The 17715-nt window shown below is 46.9% G+C and overlaps 2 protein-coding genes across 6 annotated transcripts; both read right to left on the reverse strand.

The window, feature by feature from the left end:
* Positions 1 to 1446: 1446 nt before the first annotated feature.
* tdh (L-threonine dehydrogenase) lies at positions 1447 to 6521 on the reverse strand. Of its 2 annotated transcripts, none has more exons than XM_040160323.2 (9): positions 6314 to 6521; positions 4600 to 4794; positions 4431 to 4473; positions 4239 to 4309; positions 3431 to 3580; positions 3134 to 3306; positions 2942 to 3032; positions 2527 to 2796; positions 1447 to 2443 (listed from the first exon to the last, which is right to left on the reverse strand). In XM_040160323.2, the coding sequence occupies exons 2-9, from the start codon at positions 4784 to 4786 to the stop codon at positions 2304 to 2306; spliced, it is 1125 nt and encodes a 374-aa protein (XP_040016257.1). In that variant the 5' UTR covers positions 4787 to 4794; positions 6314 to 6521; the 3' UTR covers positions 1447 to 2303. The 2 variants fall into 2 exon arrangements, with proteins under 2 accessions (XP_040016257.1, XP_040016256.1); XM_040160322.2 differs by lacking the exon at positions 6314 to 6521 and adding an exon at positions 5486 to 6257.
* A 1583-nt stretch (positions 6522 to 8104) lies between these two features.
* mtmr9 (myotubularin related protein 9) lies at positions 8105 to 16116 on the reverse strand. 4 transcript variants are annotated; one of them, XM_040160319.2, is made up of 11 exons: positions 16033 to 16116; positions 15438 to 15627; positions 14593 to 14701; positions 14369 to 14494; positions 14089 to 14262; positions 13785 to 14002; positions 13439 to 13600; positions 13178 to 13319; positions 12858 to 13078; positions 12608 to 12759; positions 8105 to 9921 (listed from the first exon to the last, which is right to left on the reverse strand). In XM_040160319.2, exons 2-11 carry the CDS (start codon positions 15617 to 15619, stop codon positions 9758 to 9760), a joined length of 1650 nt encoding a protein of 549 aa, XP_040016253.2. In that variant the 5' UTR covers positions 15620 to 15627; positions 16033 to 16116; the 3' UTR covers positions 8105 to 9757. The 4 variants fall into 4 exon arrangements, with proteins under 4 accessions (XP_040016253.2, XP_040016255.2, XP_040016254.2 ...); XM_040160321.2 differs by having other exon boundaries at positions 15858 to 16109; XM_040160320.2 differs by having other exon boundaries at positions 15438 to 15645; positions 16033 to 16106.
* Between the last annotated feature and the right edge of the window lie 1599 nt (positions 16117 to 17715).

Raw genomic sequence — 17715 nt, forward strand, 5'->3', positions numbered from 1 at the left:
CCGAGGAGAGGAGGGCCCGCGGGCGTGAGTGCACGCCCAGGGAGTCAGTCTTACATAAGAGACAAGGTTTTCATTTACTAGAAGCAGCACAACAAGTGAGAGAGAGCTGAAGTACTGGACAAGAAGTAGAGAGCGAAGTTTGTCCCACTTTGATTAGAGCCACCGCAAATCATTTGTGGATATCTTATTAAAAATAAGACTTTCATCAATTGAAATGACTGTTGTAACTGCAGGGACAGTGGTTCCATGATCTCTGTCGCGTGAACTGAAAACCTTTCAAGAAAAACAAGACCACAAAAAAAATGCTATTTCACAAAATAAGGACACTCTCTTGTTGTCACACAACTAAGGACGATTAGGGGACATTAGAGTCCATGAGGTGTTGGCATTGTTATTATGTCTCCCCAGGTTGAGCAAGGTTATTCACAGAACTTCTGCTGAGTGTGAAGTCATTACAAGGATGTGTGATAGAGCCTGCATTACACTTCCAGAAGGTTTGTTGAGGTTTGTGGTGAATACATTATCTTTTTTTTTTTGTTCCAGAGCAGAGAGCACCTGCAGCTTTGTTGACACGTTTCCACCTAAGAGAGGTGATGATTAGTGCAGAGAGCTTGTTCAGTTGTGAGCTCTTCAGTTTGAGTGCTCCACGAATCGAGATACAACCTACTGTTACATTTATGTCAGTTTAAAATAACCTTGTTTCTCATTGCACTCTAACAGTCGGTCTCCCGCTGTGCTTTTTTGCTTCTTCTGCACAAGCGCTCCGATTACTGACACGTTGAGAAATTCAAGCGGGGCTATCGAGCACATGTGAAGGACTCGGCTGACCTTGAAGAAAATACAGCTGGAGTTTATTGCATTTATTGATGTGCTGAGGAGGACACTTTTTCCACTGTTTAAGTTTTTACTGCCCACTGACTTTATTATGACGCCGTATGATTCACACGTGTCAGCACGAGGACAACTGGAACTGTGGGCGTCAGAGCATTTTGCCATCTGGATGCTTTTTCTCAAAAAAACAACAGTCCAACTCTTTTCATCGGGGTCACGCGATGTTTTGTGCTTTGAATCAGAACAGCGATCGTATTTAAAGATTATGATAATAATATGTTTTTTGGTGCCAAAAGCACAAGAGCAAATCGTGGCTCTGCGCACTGAAAAAAACGATAGATAAACAATAAAGGTTGAATTTAATCTGCATGCAAAGACTTCCCGTCTCTAGATTCACGCTCAAACGCAAGAAGTCGCATGAACCTCATGCTCCCGTGCTTACATAACTTACAACCATAAGACTTGGCATCTGAACGCTGCTTCAAAACCAAATGAAATACACATGTTTGAAAATTGAACACATCTACAATTCTCACAGTGGAGACGGTCAAATTGGTGAAAGGTCTTGATGATGATGATTTGTTGAGAAGGGTTTGAGAAAACAACAGCTACAGGTAGAGGTGAGAGGAAAATGTTTTATTGTCAGAGCCTGTTGTGTGATCGAAAGAACAGACGTCAAATGGAAACAACTTAGTCAAATAAAAAGTTGAAATACAGAAACCAACAAATGTGGCCGAATGTAAAATGTGGTTTACAGCGTCATTTTCCCCCTTTGTGTCAAAATAATCCCACAAAGTGGATGAAAAAGCTAAATGTTAAAAGTGACCAGGAACACTAAGTGGAGCTCCCACACGTTTAAAAACCAATAGACAAAATAAATAATTGTACGGCGAATAAACAAAAAAATATTTTTTGCTCCACACTGCTGGAAATGCAGATTCACGTCATCAGAAATCGCCCCCGCAGTTGATTGGACTTATTTACTTCTGAATATTTGGTAAATTACACAACTCGTGTACTCTCAACACAAACTTACTTGATTTCAAACCCAGGAACTTTAGACCCAGAATACCTGAATTTAACACATTTAGAATTTGATTTGGAAAGAAAATTGGTGGAAACAGTTAACAAACACAAAATGCAACATTCAGAGTTTGTTGAATAGATTTTTGCAACAATGCAAAAGTAGTGTAAGTCACTTTCTCTTTTATCCCTGACGAAATCTCCCCCTGACAAACCGCTCCCCAAGCAGAGAAACAAGGGGGGGCACAGCGGGAGAAGACGAACAGGAGCGGTATGGCCTTGGCCGCGCTGACCTGAACACAGGGGTCGCCCTTCGGCAGGCACGCAGAGCCCTTCTGGTTTCACCGAGAGAAGCGAGACAACGACTATGTACAGGCCAAGCTCCTCTATCCTCTTTGGTGAGTCTTTACATTATGTACAAAGAATACTCGGACGCACATCCGGAGGCCTCAGTTGGCGCCGGCCATCCGCGACTCGGCGGCAAAGGAGTTGAGCATCGTCTGGACGAGCTCCGGCAGGTCGTAGTCGTGCTTCCAGCCCCAGTCCTTCCGTGCGTTGGAATCGTCGAAGTTCATTGGCCAGCTGTCGGCTGCAGACAAACGAATGAGGAGTTAGGAAGAGTTGGTTTGACGGCGTACTGGTCACGGACGTGGCCGGTAGTGGGGGACCTACCGATGGCCTGGCGCACGTGGTCGACGTCGTACGTGACCTGCAGCTCGGGCATCTGCTTCTGGAGCTCCTGGGCCAGTTCCTCGGGGGTGAAGCTCATGGCGTTGATGTTGTAGGTCCTCATGCTCAGCGTGTCGGCCGGCGCCTCCATCACCTCCAGCGTGGCGCGCAAGCAGTCGTCGATGTACATCATGGGCAGCCGCGTGCTGGGCTTCAAGTTGCACTCAAACTTGCTGCTCTTGATCGCGTCGTGGAAAATCTGGACGGCGTAGTCTGGCCGCAGAGGAATGAGCGATAGGAGAACACATCGCGGTCAAAATATACCACAATAAATCGAAATGCAAGCTCCAACATCTCCGGGGGAACAAGTCAGTTGCACAACAACACTCGAATTGTCTCCGCCGCTCCTCCCGCTCACCTGTGGTGCCGCCACCCGGCATGGAGTCCGCCGAGATGATTCCCGGGTAACGGAGGCAGCGGAAGTCCAGGCCGTAGCGGTGGTGGTAGTACTGCCGGGGGGGGAAGCGAGACGGCGATTAGGCTCCACTGGATGTAAAGACAGGACGGGGGGGAATAACAAAGGGAACCAAAGAGAAACCCAAGCTCTAACCTCGCCCATCAGCTCGGCGTGGACTTTGGAGACGCCGTAGATGGTGCGCGGCCTCTGCACGCAGAGGTCCGGTGTGGGGTTGCGGGGGGAGGTGGGGCCGAAGGCGCCGATGGTGCTCGGGACAAACAGGCGCAAGCCGTGCTCCGCGGCGATGTCCAGGATGTTGTGGAGCCCTGAGGGACGCGCGAAAGGGGGACCGTACGATTACAACGTGCGCGCCTCCACCCACCGCCGCGGGGAACGATATTTCACTCGGGATCGTTTCGAGCCGCCGAGGGCGAACCAGCGCGTGCTTACCGGTGATGTTGACGGAGCGCGCGAGGGCGACGTTGGCCTCTCCAACGGCGCTGAGCAGGGCGCTGTAGTGAACCAGCCAGGTGATGCGGTTGTTCACCACGATCTCCCGCAGGTTCTTGTAGTCCAGGATGTCCGAGTAGATGAAGGGGCCTGACCGCGACGGAGATACAAGAGTTTTAGAAGTTAGCAGGGTCGATTCTTATTGTATTTATTCTCATCTTGTTGTATTTATTTAGAAGTCAGGGTGTAATTATCGAGCAGAAGTAAGTATATGTCGCTTGTGTTAGAGAGACGATGGCAGTTTGCAGTAGATTGCTTGATTCCTTCCCCTTTCCTAGAATCACTGCTTGAAAAGCAATAACAAACCCCCGATGTGTTAATAAATACTCATTTCCCGTTTCAGGTATTCCAGTTAAATTGGGTTTACAGCATCAAGCCGTCACATTTATTGGAAGGATCGTCATTCACTGGATGTCAGCAGAGCAAAGTCACCGTGCGTCACATATTGATCCAGATGGAATTTTTTGTGACTTCCTCATGCGCATGTTTGAGAGAAAATCAATAGGAACCAAACAGGCTTTATTTGCTCATGTTATTTGGGCACAAAGCTGTGACACATTTGTAACACATTAACAAAATGTGTTTCCACATGTACTAAAGGGTCGAGAAATTAGTGTCCAGCTGCGACTTTGTACGTTCGGATGTGATGAAAGATTTTCTAGATACTAAAGAAATACAATAGCATGTGTGTACAGATTCTGATGAAACTCAGACGTTCTAACACAGTTCAGCCAATCAGTTGACTCACCGCTGTGGAAAACGTTTCTTGGAGGTTTCCTGATGTCGGACAGAATGACGTTGTCCTTTCCAAACCGCTTCCTGTAAAGCAGGAGGTCGCAAGGTGTCACAAGGTGTCACAACTCGGCCCGACTGGCTGCTCGCCAGCGGGCAGGAAAACTGAGGTTTGACTTTGGCCAAACAAACCAATTACATAACTCACCTCAACATTTTGGCGAGCCCCACCCCGAGCTGCCCCAGGCCGCCTGCATCAGACGGAGGGAGAGAAACACCGGGGTTCATCACAGTGCACAAATCGCCAGCGGCCGATAAGCATCAGTGCTCGTCTCCATGGAGACTGAAGGGGCCGAGTGACTGAGGCTGCTGCGTACCTGTAATGAGCACCTTGGGGTGGTCCGTTTCGGAGAAGGACACGGAGTGGAAGCTGGCATCAGAAGTCACCTGCCGAGGGGAGAAGCTGATGTTGCGCACGGCCACTGTCAGGGGCTGGCAGCCGCACCCCGGGGTGCCGAGCAGCGCCTGCTTGGCCACCTTGCAGAGGGATCTGATGACAGGCATGCTGGTACCTGCGGTGGAGAGAAGAAGAAGAAAAATACAAGTTCACACTTCAGGGTGAAGTCTCTAGAATTCCACGCAGGAGGGAAAATAGGTCCCCCCCCCCTCCAAAAAATGAGTGTTTGACTGCCATCTTCTGGTGGCCACTTCAAGAACATGAAGAATGTTTTGGTTACGGCATGAAGTTCTGTAACCAAACCTCAGGCGCCGAGGGGACGACGGGGGGAGGACGGATGGGGGGGGGGGGGGGGGACAAAACGCGCACCGAGGGAGATGAATAAAGGCACTTTCTTTCAAATGCATCTGCAGCAAAATGGCGAGAATTGTAAAGCAAAGGTGACAAAAGGCCGCAGCTGACACGCTGCGCCAGACGGGGCCACGTAGGCTTCACTTAAATGCAAATGACGGGCCTTTGTTGCCAAAGACGCGCAACGGAGCGCCCGAGCGCGCATTTCAATCGAGTAGACGGACGGCGCTGGAATATTTATAATATAATATAATCGATATATATAATATAATATAAATCAATATATATATAGCCATGCATTTAACTTAGAAGAGCTTCAGAAAAGATGGAAAGTCCGTGCGTTAAAAGCAGCTTTCAGCCTTTTGTCGTTTAAATAAGTTAACAGTTTAAAGAGGGTTTAATCAGACGCAGCGGAGCCTATTTTCCGTTACACATAATTTCAAATGTGGACTTACCGAGAGCCGTGCGAGCTTCCCAAAAAGAAAAAGGAATGAAGAAGTGGACTTGAGCGCATTTATAGGGCCCCGCCTTCATCGGCAGCCAATCAGGAGAGAGGGCGTAAAGGACGAAAGCAAAACAGTGCCAACAAGCACAGGTCGCAGTGACAATATTTGGAAATGTTTTATTCTCATTGGGAGAAGAATGAACTCGTTTAATCTACATCCGTCTTATTATGGGGGAGAAAGCAGCAAAAAATTGCAAAATGTTGTGTAAAAGGGGGACTCCTGCGGGACATGACGTGACCCCGTCTGCACTTCCCTGCACGCAGGGCCGCTGACGTCATTTTCCACGTGGACTGTGTATGGCGGAGACGAGCGGCCCACGGAGCGTGACGCATTTTTGAATGAGTGAGAACAAACGCTCTCTGAGATATGAGGGATCTTTAAAATATAGTTGGTATGCGAGAAGAGGGTCCAGGCAAAAGAAACACAATGCCCGAGCAGTCTGCTTATATTCTATCATAAGATACTAGTATATCATACTTATTGTATATTTAATATGATGAGCTCAACGCGTCAGGGGTCTACAAGTCATATTATATGTAATGATAAAATCATAATATATGTATTAATGATAAATCTGCTGGTAATATTACATGCACAATACAACGAAATAATAATCCTATTGTATATAATATAAAGAGCTCAACGCGTGAGCAGTCTGCTGCACAACACAGTTATATACAAAAGAGGAGAATATTAATAAAAGTGATCGGGGTACAGACAAACTAATTGTAGCATGTACGTCTGAATCTAATAGAGGAGCCGTGCGGGTCGTCTCACCGGTCAGTCTTCAGGACAAAAGACGCAGTAGAAAGTGGTGTCTGAGTGTCTCGGGCGGTGAGATGTGTCCTCCTCTCGGGCTGCAGCGCTCTCCGTTGCGGGCGATGCTCGTGTTATCTCCGGCCGTTGTTGCATCAGCTGCGCTCTCCGGCTATATATCAGCGGCCATGCGGTTTCAGGGGGGCGGGGGAGGGAAGCCGGCTCGCCCTCTGATTGGCGGGGGGCCGGAGGTGCGGTCCTCCCTCACAGACCACGCCCACCGAGAGTCAGCCTCAGGCTGGACGCGGTGCTTAGTGCGTGCGTGCACTACTGGCGGTCAAACCGAGGCCACCCTGAGGCCATGTGTCACACCCTATTTTATTAGAACAGGGACTCGGCTCCTTAATGGGCTACATGTTATGTTAATCAATTATTACAGGCAGTACAGTACATATCTTTTTTTAAATCAATATTTATTATATTATTAATATACAATTCATTTTAGTGTGGCTTCATTGAAGATTTATACAAACCCAAGCTGTCTCATGTGTCTCTCAAATTACTCGTTTTGATTCAGTGTCATTACTCAGCGAGACAAATAAAGATGAATTTAACTATTTATACATTGGTACAGATAGATATCACAATAATGTGATGTCCTGTAATGTGTCCCCCTCGGTGCGGGGGCCCCTGCTCGCCACCACTCAGTGATGCAGACGCATGTTTCCACTGTAATGGCGGGTGACGCAAAATTTTCTCACACCGTCGTGGCTATTTCGAAGAGTTACCAAACACCGAGCCAAACAACTCGCTGAATAAGTTGCTAATGACGCGGTGACGAAACGATCTTCCGATCAGGGGACCGGGGAATAAATAGCCAGGCGACAGGTGCCTCGTGGAGGCGGCTGATGGCAGCCGGTGTTTACTGTGGAGCCTCCGTTTTCTCGCCATTCTGGCCTTTGGGAAGTCGAGATTCTGAAGAATTCATGGCTGAAAGCCCGGAGGGCGTCTTTTGAACAACAACAAAAAAGAAGAAGTAAAACTGGGTCATCTCACGGTCATCAAGTATCCTTTTCCTCCCGTGTTTTACGGGAATGAAGAGCGGATCATTTGATATTGTCAGCATACAGTGCGTGATGACGGGTGCGGGGGGGTGGGGGATCTTAAGCCCACCCGTTCGCTCGCCGCTATCAGAGGCGTCAACCTCGTCGGCCCTCCTCTCTCTACTGGTCACAGAGCCAAAGGGAACGTACACAAACCTCGATAACAATAAACGGGTGTAGCTCCATTGCTGGAAAGTGAGAAGTCAACTTGAGTAATCTTGAGTAATGGTTTCCAAACCATTTAGTCTGTTAGTCTTTATTTTCCCCAGAAGGATGACTCTGGCTTTTTTCTCTTTTTTTTGAGGGCCATCAAAAATCATTTGGTTGTGTCACCAGAATGAAAATGAAAACCTCTTTTACATCTGCAGAAAAGACATTTCAGGTCATTCTCGTTCTCCTCGAGGAAGTATCCACATCCTAAACTTTGGTTCTAAATGCTGCTTTTACCTGACTCAGGAAAAAGTATATAACCATTACTAGAAAAATGTTAAGTAAAAGTACTCATTCTGCAGTGAAAACTATTGTCTACTTTGGTGGAGAAATTTGAATAGTGAAACATGAAAAAAGCTGTCAGACAAATGTGGCAAAGTACAATATTTACCTTTGAGATAAGGGACGAAGTACAAGCAAAGTCTGTTTTAATCAAATGTTCATTTCAATAATCTTGTAAGACCAAAAAGCTCAATAAACATTTAAGTGGTCAAACATCTTTTGTGCTATACTTTTTTTTAATGGCCTTAAACGTAATACAAAAACAATCATCTTACAGAAACAGTGATTACCCAAAGGTACATTTTGAATTATGATTTAGCGGTAAGGCCTTTCACAAACATCGTTGACGTTGGCAAAGCAACAATCATTAAGAGATAACATTAAGCAAAATGCCATTACCTCGATGTAATGCATTGTTCAATTCATGCACACACACACGAAGCACATGTGTGAACAGGGTGTATTTTTTTTGGCAAGAGGAACCATGTATATGGTACAGCTATAAACAACATTCCCTTTATAAAGCATTTCAATGTAGTGGCTCCACCATATAGTGTTTATCAAACAATTTGTGAAGCAAAACAGATGAAATGCATCGAGACGACGTGGACACAAGTAAAGAAAATACAATTTCATACGGGCAAAATCAACACAATAAAGAGACTGACCCGGGACGACCGCTGTGGATTTAGTTTAACCCCATAGACACCATTTATAATGACCGTAAAGTGCAGCATTAAGCTTTAATTATCCCGCGGACTGAAAGCGGCGCTTTAACGTTACCATGCCAACAGGTTTATCTGCTTCCGTGTTTTAATGAGACAACAGTGTGGTGAAAATATTCACTTTGGATGCACGACTGATGTCATTTACGCTGTAATGGCTCCAGTTTCTTGGTGATATATTGGCATTTTTTAAACATTAAATAGTCACATTGCCAAATATGACGGTAGCTGGTAAGCACTGACCACAAAAAGTTCTAATCCCGTCCTTCTGATAGTGTCCATGCCTTTCACACAAAGTGCAGCAGTATTAGATCGTCAAATAAAAAACAGCAAATATGCATTTTGTTTATTAATGCGCTATTGTTTGGTAACTTTAATTACCAAAATTGAAATGAGTCTTTAAAAAGGAATATCCCACAAATTTGATGATCCAACGTTATAAGCGCACAGACCTCTGTGTGATCAACTCTCATTACTTGTATGACCAACACGGCCACTGTTACTGTGAGGGAAACAAACAGAAGCAGGCAGGTGAACATTCATTAGGTAATCTTGTGTGTATTGGAGCGCGTCCCGTACACAGAAAAAGGTACAATGTTCAGCCCCCCCCCCCCTCTCATTGATGGGGATAACTCGACCTACGCTTATTATGTCATGTCTCATCACGGCGCAAAGTCACATCCTGCCCACATTACGTGTTGCCATAGTTACTCTGCAGTGCTCGGGTAGCGCGTACGTTAAGCAGGACGTCTGTAGTACACTTCCTCCGGATTGAGACATTTTGAGAAATGGACGCTTTCTTCATGCACAGTAATATACATTTGCCGTTTCATCTTGCGGTAGGTTGTAAACAGTTTAGAGAATATCAGATTAGTTTATGAATCAGAGCGCTCTTTCTGCGTCACGTTGTCTGTGTGAAGTTGGTTGATTTTAAACTTTAATCTGGGTTTGTTGCTTCACCATTTTGTATCTGCGAGGGAAACCAAAATGTTCCATCATCAATCACATACAAAAACCCCAACAAAAAACAAACAGACATTTTGTATGGTAAATTCTCACTTAACCAAAGCCTAAAACTGGGACATTGATCCGTTAAAGTATTTCATTATATATTTACACTTTCTTTCCTTCAGCTCGCTCTGCCTCTAAGGCGTCTGCAACAGACGATCTTCCGTTTCCAGCTGGGCCAGCTGCCGGCGCAGCTTGTTCACTTTGCTCTGAAGCTCCTTGTTGTATTCAATTATGTGCACCATTTCCTCGTAGGCCTCGTCCTGACACCTGGAGGAGCGGTTCCAACGGAGGAACACTCCTGCAACGGAGAGAACCACACAAATAAAAACAAACCCCCAGTCGCAAAGAGGCTGCTTTCTCTCTGTGTTCTGTGACGAGAAACCGCACAGACAGAAACCGCGCTGGCGGTTCGGCGTTGATCTGAACGAAAAACACCCGTGAACGTTCATGCCGTCAAGTGGCGACGACACGCAGCCTCCGTTCCTTCCTTCCTCCCCCTGTCTGCAGGGCGGTAGGTGGGTGGGGGACTTCGGGAGGGGCCTTCGCGGAACTGAGATACTGGTGAAACCAGTGTGAGCACATAGATCTGCCGTGTGACTGGAATGTCCCACGCAGCCGGGAGGTGACTCGTCGGGTCACAAGTCAACAGAAAGTAAGCAGTTGTTGGAATAAATGCATGTTTGATTGGAGGCTAGAAGTAGCAGGACACACACACACACACACACACACGCTGTTAACTGAGGGGACAACGTGTGAGTTCATAAAACAACCATTGCTGACAGGATTTGAGAATCATTTCTTTGGGGGATCACGACGTAAATACCAATACAAGAGACGCCAGCGGCTTAAGATCCCCACGACCAATAGCTGCCCCGGGGGAACGCGCCATTCGCCCCCAAAAGCAGGTTGTCGGTTGCATTTTATCTGCTTCAGTAGCTCTCAGTGTTCATATAGAACGAGGGAGTGGCTCTGACGCGTCAGGCAGGAAGGGGGGCCCCTCAAAAAAGCTTCGCTTGAACCCAATGACCCCTCATCGGTGTAGTTGACCCCCCACCCCCCCCCCCCCCTACTCTACTCTTCTTTGTGAATGGCTCCGGCTTTGGGCTGTTTGGGGATTCAGCAATTTCAAGCATTGGCTCCGCCGGGGCTTTTTCCTTTAAAACGGCACCCACGATTATTCAAATGAACGTCATCCTTTTCATTTATTCATTTTCAGAAGAAAAACTAAAAGAAAATGTATCGCCTTCACCATTTGTGTGATGTGATTACCCCTCCTGCATTCCAAACAAAGCCCCTGAAAATAAGTCAGAATTATTTGGTACATTTTGTAGTCCCAGAGTGTAGTCCCAGAACTTAAATGTTGGAAAAATGCACTAAATGTTAGAAAAATGCTATTTTTTTTCTCCTTATAATTGATTCCATTTCATGCTTGTGAATAGACCGTGAATAGAAATCCCAAAGAGGACCATCTGAAACCGCTGGAGAGAAGCTCTGCTTTGAGCCCGACCGCCACGTCGTTACATCGAGGTTAAGTTTCCTCAAGAGCCCGCGGAGTGAAAAGAACGGTATGCGTGCACGCCACCCACGCAGCATCATCATCACGCAACCATCTCTGCATCACCGCCTGCTCATTTAGCCAACCGGCTTAAACTAAAACAAAGTGATCAAGTAGTTTCATGCAGTATTTGTATCATACAGACGGCGGTTATCCGGACGGTCGATATTTTGTGTTGCAATATAAGCCGTCAATTATTAAATGAACAATGTGAGATTGCTACAGGCAAGGAGGGAAAGACTAACCCGCACATGACCGCTAACTGCTTGCTAGCAGTAAACAGTCACCGAGCCACTGTGCTCATATGTCCCCATCCGTGCTATTTTAAGAGAAACCAGCAAGCAAACTCCCTCATCCAGCCGCCTGCCAAGCAATCGCAGCAATGTCAGAAATGTAAAAGGTGCCCGAAGGCAAATGGGGGTAAAAAACGGCCACGTACAGAGTTTGACCTCTTCATGTAACGTGGTTCATAAAAACTGGAATGAGTAGGCTGTGGGTATTTATAGGGTCTGAAAAGGGTCACGCGGTTTGTTGGCGGTGCAGACAGTGAAATCGATGGCGCCCCCTTCTGCCGGGATTACGGAATGTCACGAGGGATGAAAACGTGAACATCTGAGCGATCGCAGCAGCATTTTGCACGCCGGTGTGGAGGTGTGATTTAAAAGGCTTTCAGTCGATGTCCTTACTTTAACACCACAGTAACCCCAAAAGGGACCCAGCCAGCACTCGGTGTGGCTCCCGTTTAGTGTTTTGGCGCCGGCTTCCCACAGCTCCGACTGAAGCCCACATGTGACCCAATTCAACACTATGCAGCCGTTGGGATGGAAGTAACCTGTAGTGAAGTCACCCACCCTGCGTGGGTAATCATGTGACGTGATCCGGGTGCGTTTTGCACAACATAAAGCTGCTTATTCAAAAATCTCCTTTCATCCATGAATAATTTGAACATTATAACATTCTACACATATTAAGATTCAAAACATGCACTCAGATAAAAAGCCTAGGAGTTCATCCTTAATTAGTAGCGTGTTTGAAAAAAACAATGGTCACCTGTCACCTGACGTGTGTGAACTGTGTAACAATTGTATCAGGCGTTCACCAAGGGTTGATTCAGTAAACAAAGACGGACTGGGTCTAAGGCCGGGCCCGAGCTTAAACAAACAGCGCGCGTCAAAAAAACCTGCCATGTCACGGAGCAGCGAGCGTGCAGTCTCACAGGAACCGGCGGTCGGTGTTAAGCCAGCCCATCGCGGTTGCAGCCTCCTCTCGGATGCAAATCGACAAAGCTCAATTTGTTTAAACAGCTGCCGGTTTCAGCCGCCGACTGAAACCCGCGGCGTCTTACTAATGTGTCGGACCAACGCTACGCGCTCTCATTTTAGGTCCCCTCTCGTGCGTGGCGGCTTCTCCCCCCCCCCCTGTTGTTTACCTTCCCACAGCAGCAGACTCTGAGGGGCGACAGAGGGCCAGATCACCAGACTGTTGGCCTCGTAGAGCGGGTTGGTCAGACGCTGCAGTTCCTGGGGCCGGTTCACCCACGACCAAAGGGACACAGTCTTCTGAGGCAGAGACAGTTTGACTCTAAGAAACGGGTGTTAAACAACGGTAAACTGATGAGAACACAGGGAAACTCGCAGCAATGTGAAGAGGAGGCTTAATGGGAAAATCCTCGGACCCACCTCTCGGCCGTGCTGTTTCCCAGGAAGGTGCCGAACTGAGAAGCGTACGCGTGTTCAAAGACCAGCACCAGGAAGCTGTCGCTGAACTCAAAGGAACACGGGAACTGGCGGACGATCTGCCACACACAGTCCAAGAACAGGAGGAAGACGGGGGCCTCTTGGCGAGGCTTGCTGTTGGAGAAGGCCGACTGGGCGCAGCGCTGGTGGAACGGGTGACCCGCCTGGGACAGATGGTCCAAGAGGTGAACTATGTGATTTCATATTTGTAATCTGAGTCGATGTGACATTGTGGCCGGGCTTCCCAGGTCAAGTCGCTTTACCTGAAGCCACTCTCGCTCCACCAGGCCCTGGAAGCCTCGGATGGTCCTGCAGGCCGGGTCGAGGATGATCTGAGCCAAGGAGGTCACCTGCAGGGTGGAGTCCGTCCCCTCGGTGCCGTGAACGAGGACCGACGCTCCCTCCCTGAGACAAACGCACAGAGTCACTGCCACCTGCTACTCCAAGTAACACGGGTTCCACATCAACCGCTAGAGATTATGCTTTGCGAGTACTGGGCCAGGATCAACATTACATTGCCTCACCTGTCGATACACTGGGCAGCCAGGCAGGCGGTGGTGAGGATCTCTTTCACGTGCGTCAGCCAGTTGGAAGCCTCCAGCTTGCTTAACCAGCGGTCCATATTGTGCGACTGGTCGTTAAGCGCCTCGACTAGCTTTATCAGACTCTCCTGGAGGATGTTGGACCTGGAAATCACATTTTAAAATAGTGCCAATTCTTAATTTCGAACATATATATAATATATAAAGAGTATGAATAACAGTCATATTAAAAGTAGAAAAACACAAAGTCGCAGTCTTCTCAAACTCAACACAAAGATCACTTTATTACTTTACGGATACGCTGCAGCCCTTCCCCCCGAGCGCGCACCTTTCGATCGCCTTGGAAATCCTCCTCCATTGCGGGTAGTTCGCCTCGGACTCGAATCCTCCACCTCGAGCTTTGGCCTGCTGGGCGACGTTGGCGGCGCGCGTGTCGATGATGTAGCCACGTTTGCCCGGTCGCAGTGTGGCATTGATCAGCTTCTCGTCTTCCTTACAGCGGCGCCCGTTGGTGCCGGCCAGAGGCTGCCCGGCCCGCATCATCACCTGAAAGTGGAGGCGATGAGAGGGGATTTCCCCAGAAGAGGCTAGAAGAACACTCTGCAGCAGAGACAGAATCCTTTTGAACTCACCATGCCATTCTTCTTGTGGTAGTAGCTAAGCACTGGAAAACGGCCACCATGACGGAAGGTGGCGACTTTCCTCAGAGTGTCATCATCAACACCTTTGGGCACTGCCACTAGAGGAGGGTACGATGCACATACACTGAAGTCCTTGTTGACTTCACTCAGGCGCCACTCATCCGTCTGATGGGAGACACGGTGATGGGTTGAGGGGAAAGGTATTACGGCACAGCAGACGGCCGAGAGAATGCAAAGTGTAAACATTTTTGGACGCTTATCCGGTGCGTACCATGGTCTCCAAATCTTTAAAGGCATTCTGTGGAAGAAATGAGTTCCAGCCATCTTCTAGGACTTCGAACATGGGCCGGTAGAAGAAAGGGTACATCAGGGAGAGTATGTCAAGCGTGGACAGAGCCTAGAGAGTAAATAATATGCGTTAGTCAATGTAGAATCTTATTTAAAAACAGGAATATGCTACGGATTGCCGAAGTGAAATTTATGCAGTTTTTTCACCTCGATAGAACTGGCAATGTTGAGACACTCCTCCATGCCAGGGATGTCGAGCTGGATCACCCTCAGGTCTTTGCATTTGACGATGATCCTTCCCTGAGACCCCAAAAATCTAAAGGGAAATTCGTATAAAAAAGTTACGGCTTAACAAATTCAAAGAAAATGATAGAATGACTGTGGGATTGGCCACAATGTTTCTCCTCGTGTTGGTTTTTGAGTTTCCCCATTGTTGGCTTTTATGGACACTCATGTCTGAATTCTCATGTCTGAGTTGGTTTCCGGTAGCTGCACATAGCAGGGACAGTGCGTTAGTGTGTAAACATTAGCTTGGGCTGTTATTTCTTATTTTTCATATAGGCAATAAATATTTAATCCTCAATACGGTTTACAGCTCCAGCAGCCTTCTCAACCAAGCAAAATGTAGAAAACACCACAGTGACTCAAACTTCCTGCCCGCGGTTTCAGATCCTGTCTCCACTGTAGAAGTAAAGCGTTGGCGCCCTGAAGGAAATGTGGCAGTGAACTCCTCAGATCTGGTGCAAGCAGTCAAAGCTGCATTTAAGAAACAGCAAACAAAGAAACCTGAAATCCGTGTCCCCTCTCCTCGCTGCTCAAAACGAATTCACCGAATAGGCGTCACAGCGACCCGCCTCTGTTCTCAGAATGGGTTTCATTCAGAAGCCACACGATGCAAATCCATTGTGCAACGTTCCCTCTTTGTGTGAAGTCAACCTCTTTATTGTAACTGATGACACTGCAGTGTGAGAGTGGATAACCATTCCTGAATAACAATGAAGCGAGAAAAAAAGGTGAGCGATCCTCACATCGGCTGGCAAGAAGTGAATCACCTTTTCTCTATGCAGTCGATGTTTGAGTGAAGCAGCCAAAGCTCCTCAGTGTTGTCCTGTCTGGAGGAGAGAATCAGGTGATGACCAGTCAAACACAGGGTGCCCTCCACCGTGGGCATGAAAGGTCGATGTAGGATAACCCCATCCACCCTGGGGGTCTTTATCAACTCGGCGAACTCCATGAACCTGCCTGCGGAGATAAAGACAGCTGGCAGCAAAAGAGATACGAGGGAAAGAAAGGACGATTAAAGCATACGGACAACGCGACAGATGTGTCCGTTAACGTCATTGCTGAGAAGACATAAAAACTCAGACCCAGCTGTGCTGCTTTTTTTTAAAAAACGTATCGGGTGAATCGATGTCAATTGACATTAAAGCGAAACACAGTAACAGTCTGTCAGGTAACCTTCGCTTAGTTACCTTGATTAAGGAAATGAAGCGGCTAAGGCTAGCTAGCCGGCTAGCTAACCGTGACGGGGCGCACGAAATGTCCGTCAATTTTTATATTTACGTTGAAATTTAAACATTGTCCTGTAAATGTGGCGTAGAAAATAAACGCTTTTCATTGACGCCCAAGTGACTTGTCGTACGTTACCCGATTATCTTTACGTTGGATTTGTTGATGGGCGAGACTGGTCCGCTCACATAAACAAGCCGACTGGAAACAACTGACCGCAGCGATTTGCACCTCGAGTTCCCTAATTATTTTATAAAATCCTTTCCCGATGATATCGATTATTATTGTTATAGTGTGTGTTAGTAACAACTGCTCAAAACTAAAATGGCACAAGATGAGTGAGAGTAATATAAAAATAGAGCTTATTTTCGTTCATCTAGGCAGTAAAGTCAAACAATACAATTACCATGGACTAAATGCAATTACATTCTAGCCTTCGTGGTGGCGAAAAAGACATTCAGCATCAAGTAGCTTGGTCATTCCAGAGCAGTGCTTTAGTTTAATGTGTTATTTTGTACCGAAGATCGGTCATCAAAGGGGAAACCAACAGAATTCCTCATTGCACAAAGCATATTTGAACATTTCTGTTGCATAGGCCATATCAGGCTGCTTTTTATCGAGGTTAATCTATACATATTCTATTCTACCTCTGCTAAACGAAACACCTCACACTATCTAAAAGGGACACTAGGTGGGGACATTTTGAAAGATGTTTTGATGTTAGCTCACTAATCTACATTGATTTAAAATGTCTGACAGATTAGAAATGAATAGGCACGAACGTCAATGCCACATTGATAACCTAATATAGAAAAAGAGAAAATAAACTGCCAACTGTACATACAGTGTTTCTAGACTATGGCAGCTTAGTGAAGTAGGGTTACTTGTATGATGAAGGCCAAGCTCATCCAAACAGCTCAAGAGCAGCAAAGGATCCTCGATCGAATAACTAACACAATTGAATGAGTTAGGCAGATTGAATGAGAATAACACACAAATTAAAGGAGACGAAGGGACTTCAGGGTAGAAATGAGCAGAGTGGTATTTGTTTTATTTATGTATTTGAGAGGAAGTGTGCACAGCTTCTTCATAGCTGTACCGGAGTTAGATATGAGCTCATTAGAATCTGCAGTCCCTGAGGGACGTATACTTGCCTTGGTTTTAGCCATCATTTGAATTTAAAATCAGAAAAGCAGGCTCTCTCTTATGTTACTTGGTACAGAGCTCCGGAAGTTTGTTGCTCTCATTCAGAAGGCGGATGTTCCAAACTCTGTTGATTTGTGCTGCATCACACAGTCGCTTCTGCTGCTCACCCATGTTGTCCTCCCAGTATCTGATAGGAAATATCTCAACAGAGCAGGAGACGGATCAGTGGGCTGGTGAATCACGTAGGATCCTAACAACCCGCTGATGTGCTCCATCAACTGATATCCGCTCATTGCCAAGAAATTAAAATGGATTTTTTTTTCAGTCTGAAACTCCAGACTTATTTTTGGGGGGGATTTTGTCTTCATTTTTTGGGATAGCACCGAGGACGGCCCGCTGCGATCGCAAAGCAACACGCCAACCGCGAATGGGAGACTCCCTGAAGATGTGAACACTTTTGGCAAGAGCAGAAGAAGAAGAAGAAGAGCAGATGGGCCGGTTTGCTTCATGCACATCTCTGTCATGGCGGTGTGTGGATATGTGCGCGCGTGTGTGATGTATTGTAAATCAGCGCAGTATTTGCTTCAGTTGCAGCCTGTCTGGGCTTCACAATAGATGGTTTGCTCTGGGCCTTTCCAGCCATCATCATAGAGACGGCACGTACGGACGCCGGGG

The sequence above is a fragment of the Gasterosteus aculeatus genome, chromosome 18 (genome assembly GCF_964276395.1).
Source record: "Gasterosteus aculeatus chromosome 18, fGasAcu3.hap1.1, whole genome shotgun sequence".
Classification (NCBI taxonomy): domain Eukaryota; kingdom Metazoa; phylum Chordata; class Actinopteri; order Perciformes; family Gasterosteidae; genus Gasterosteus; species Gasterosteus aculeatus.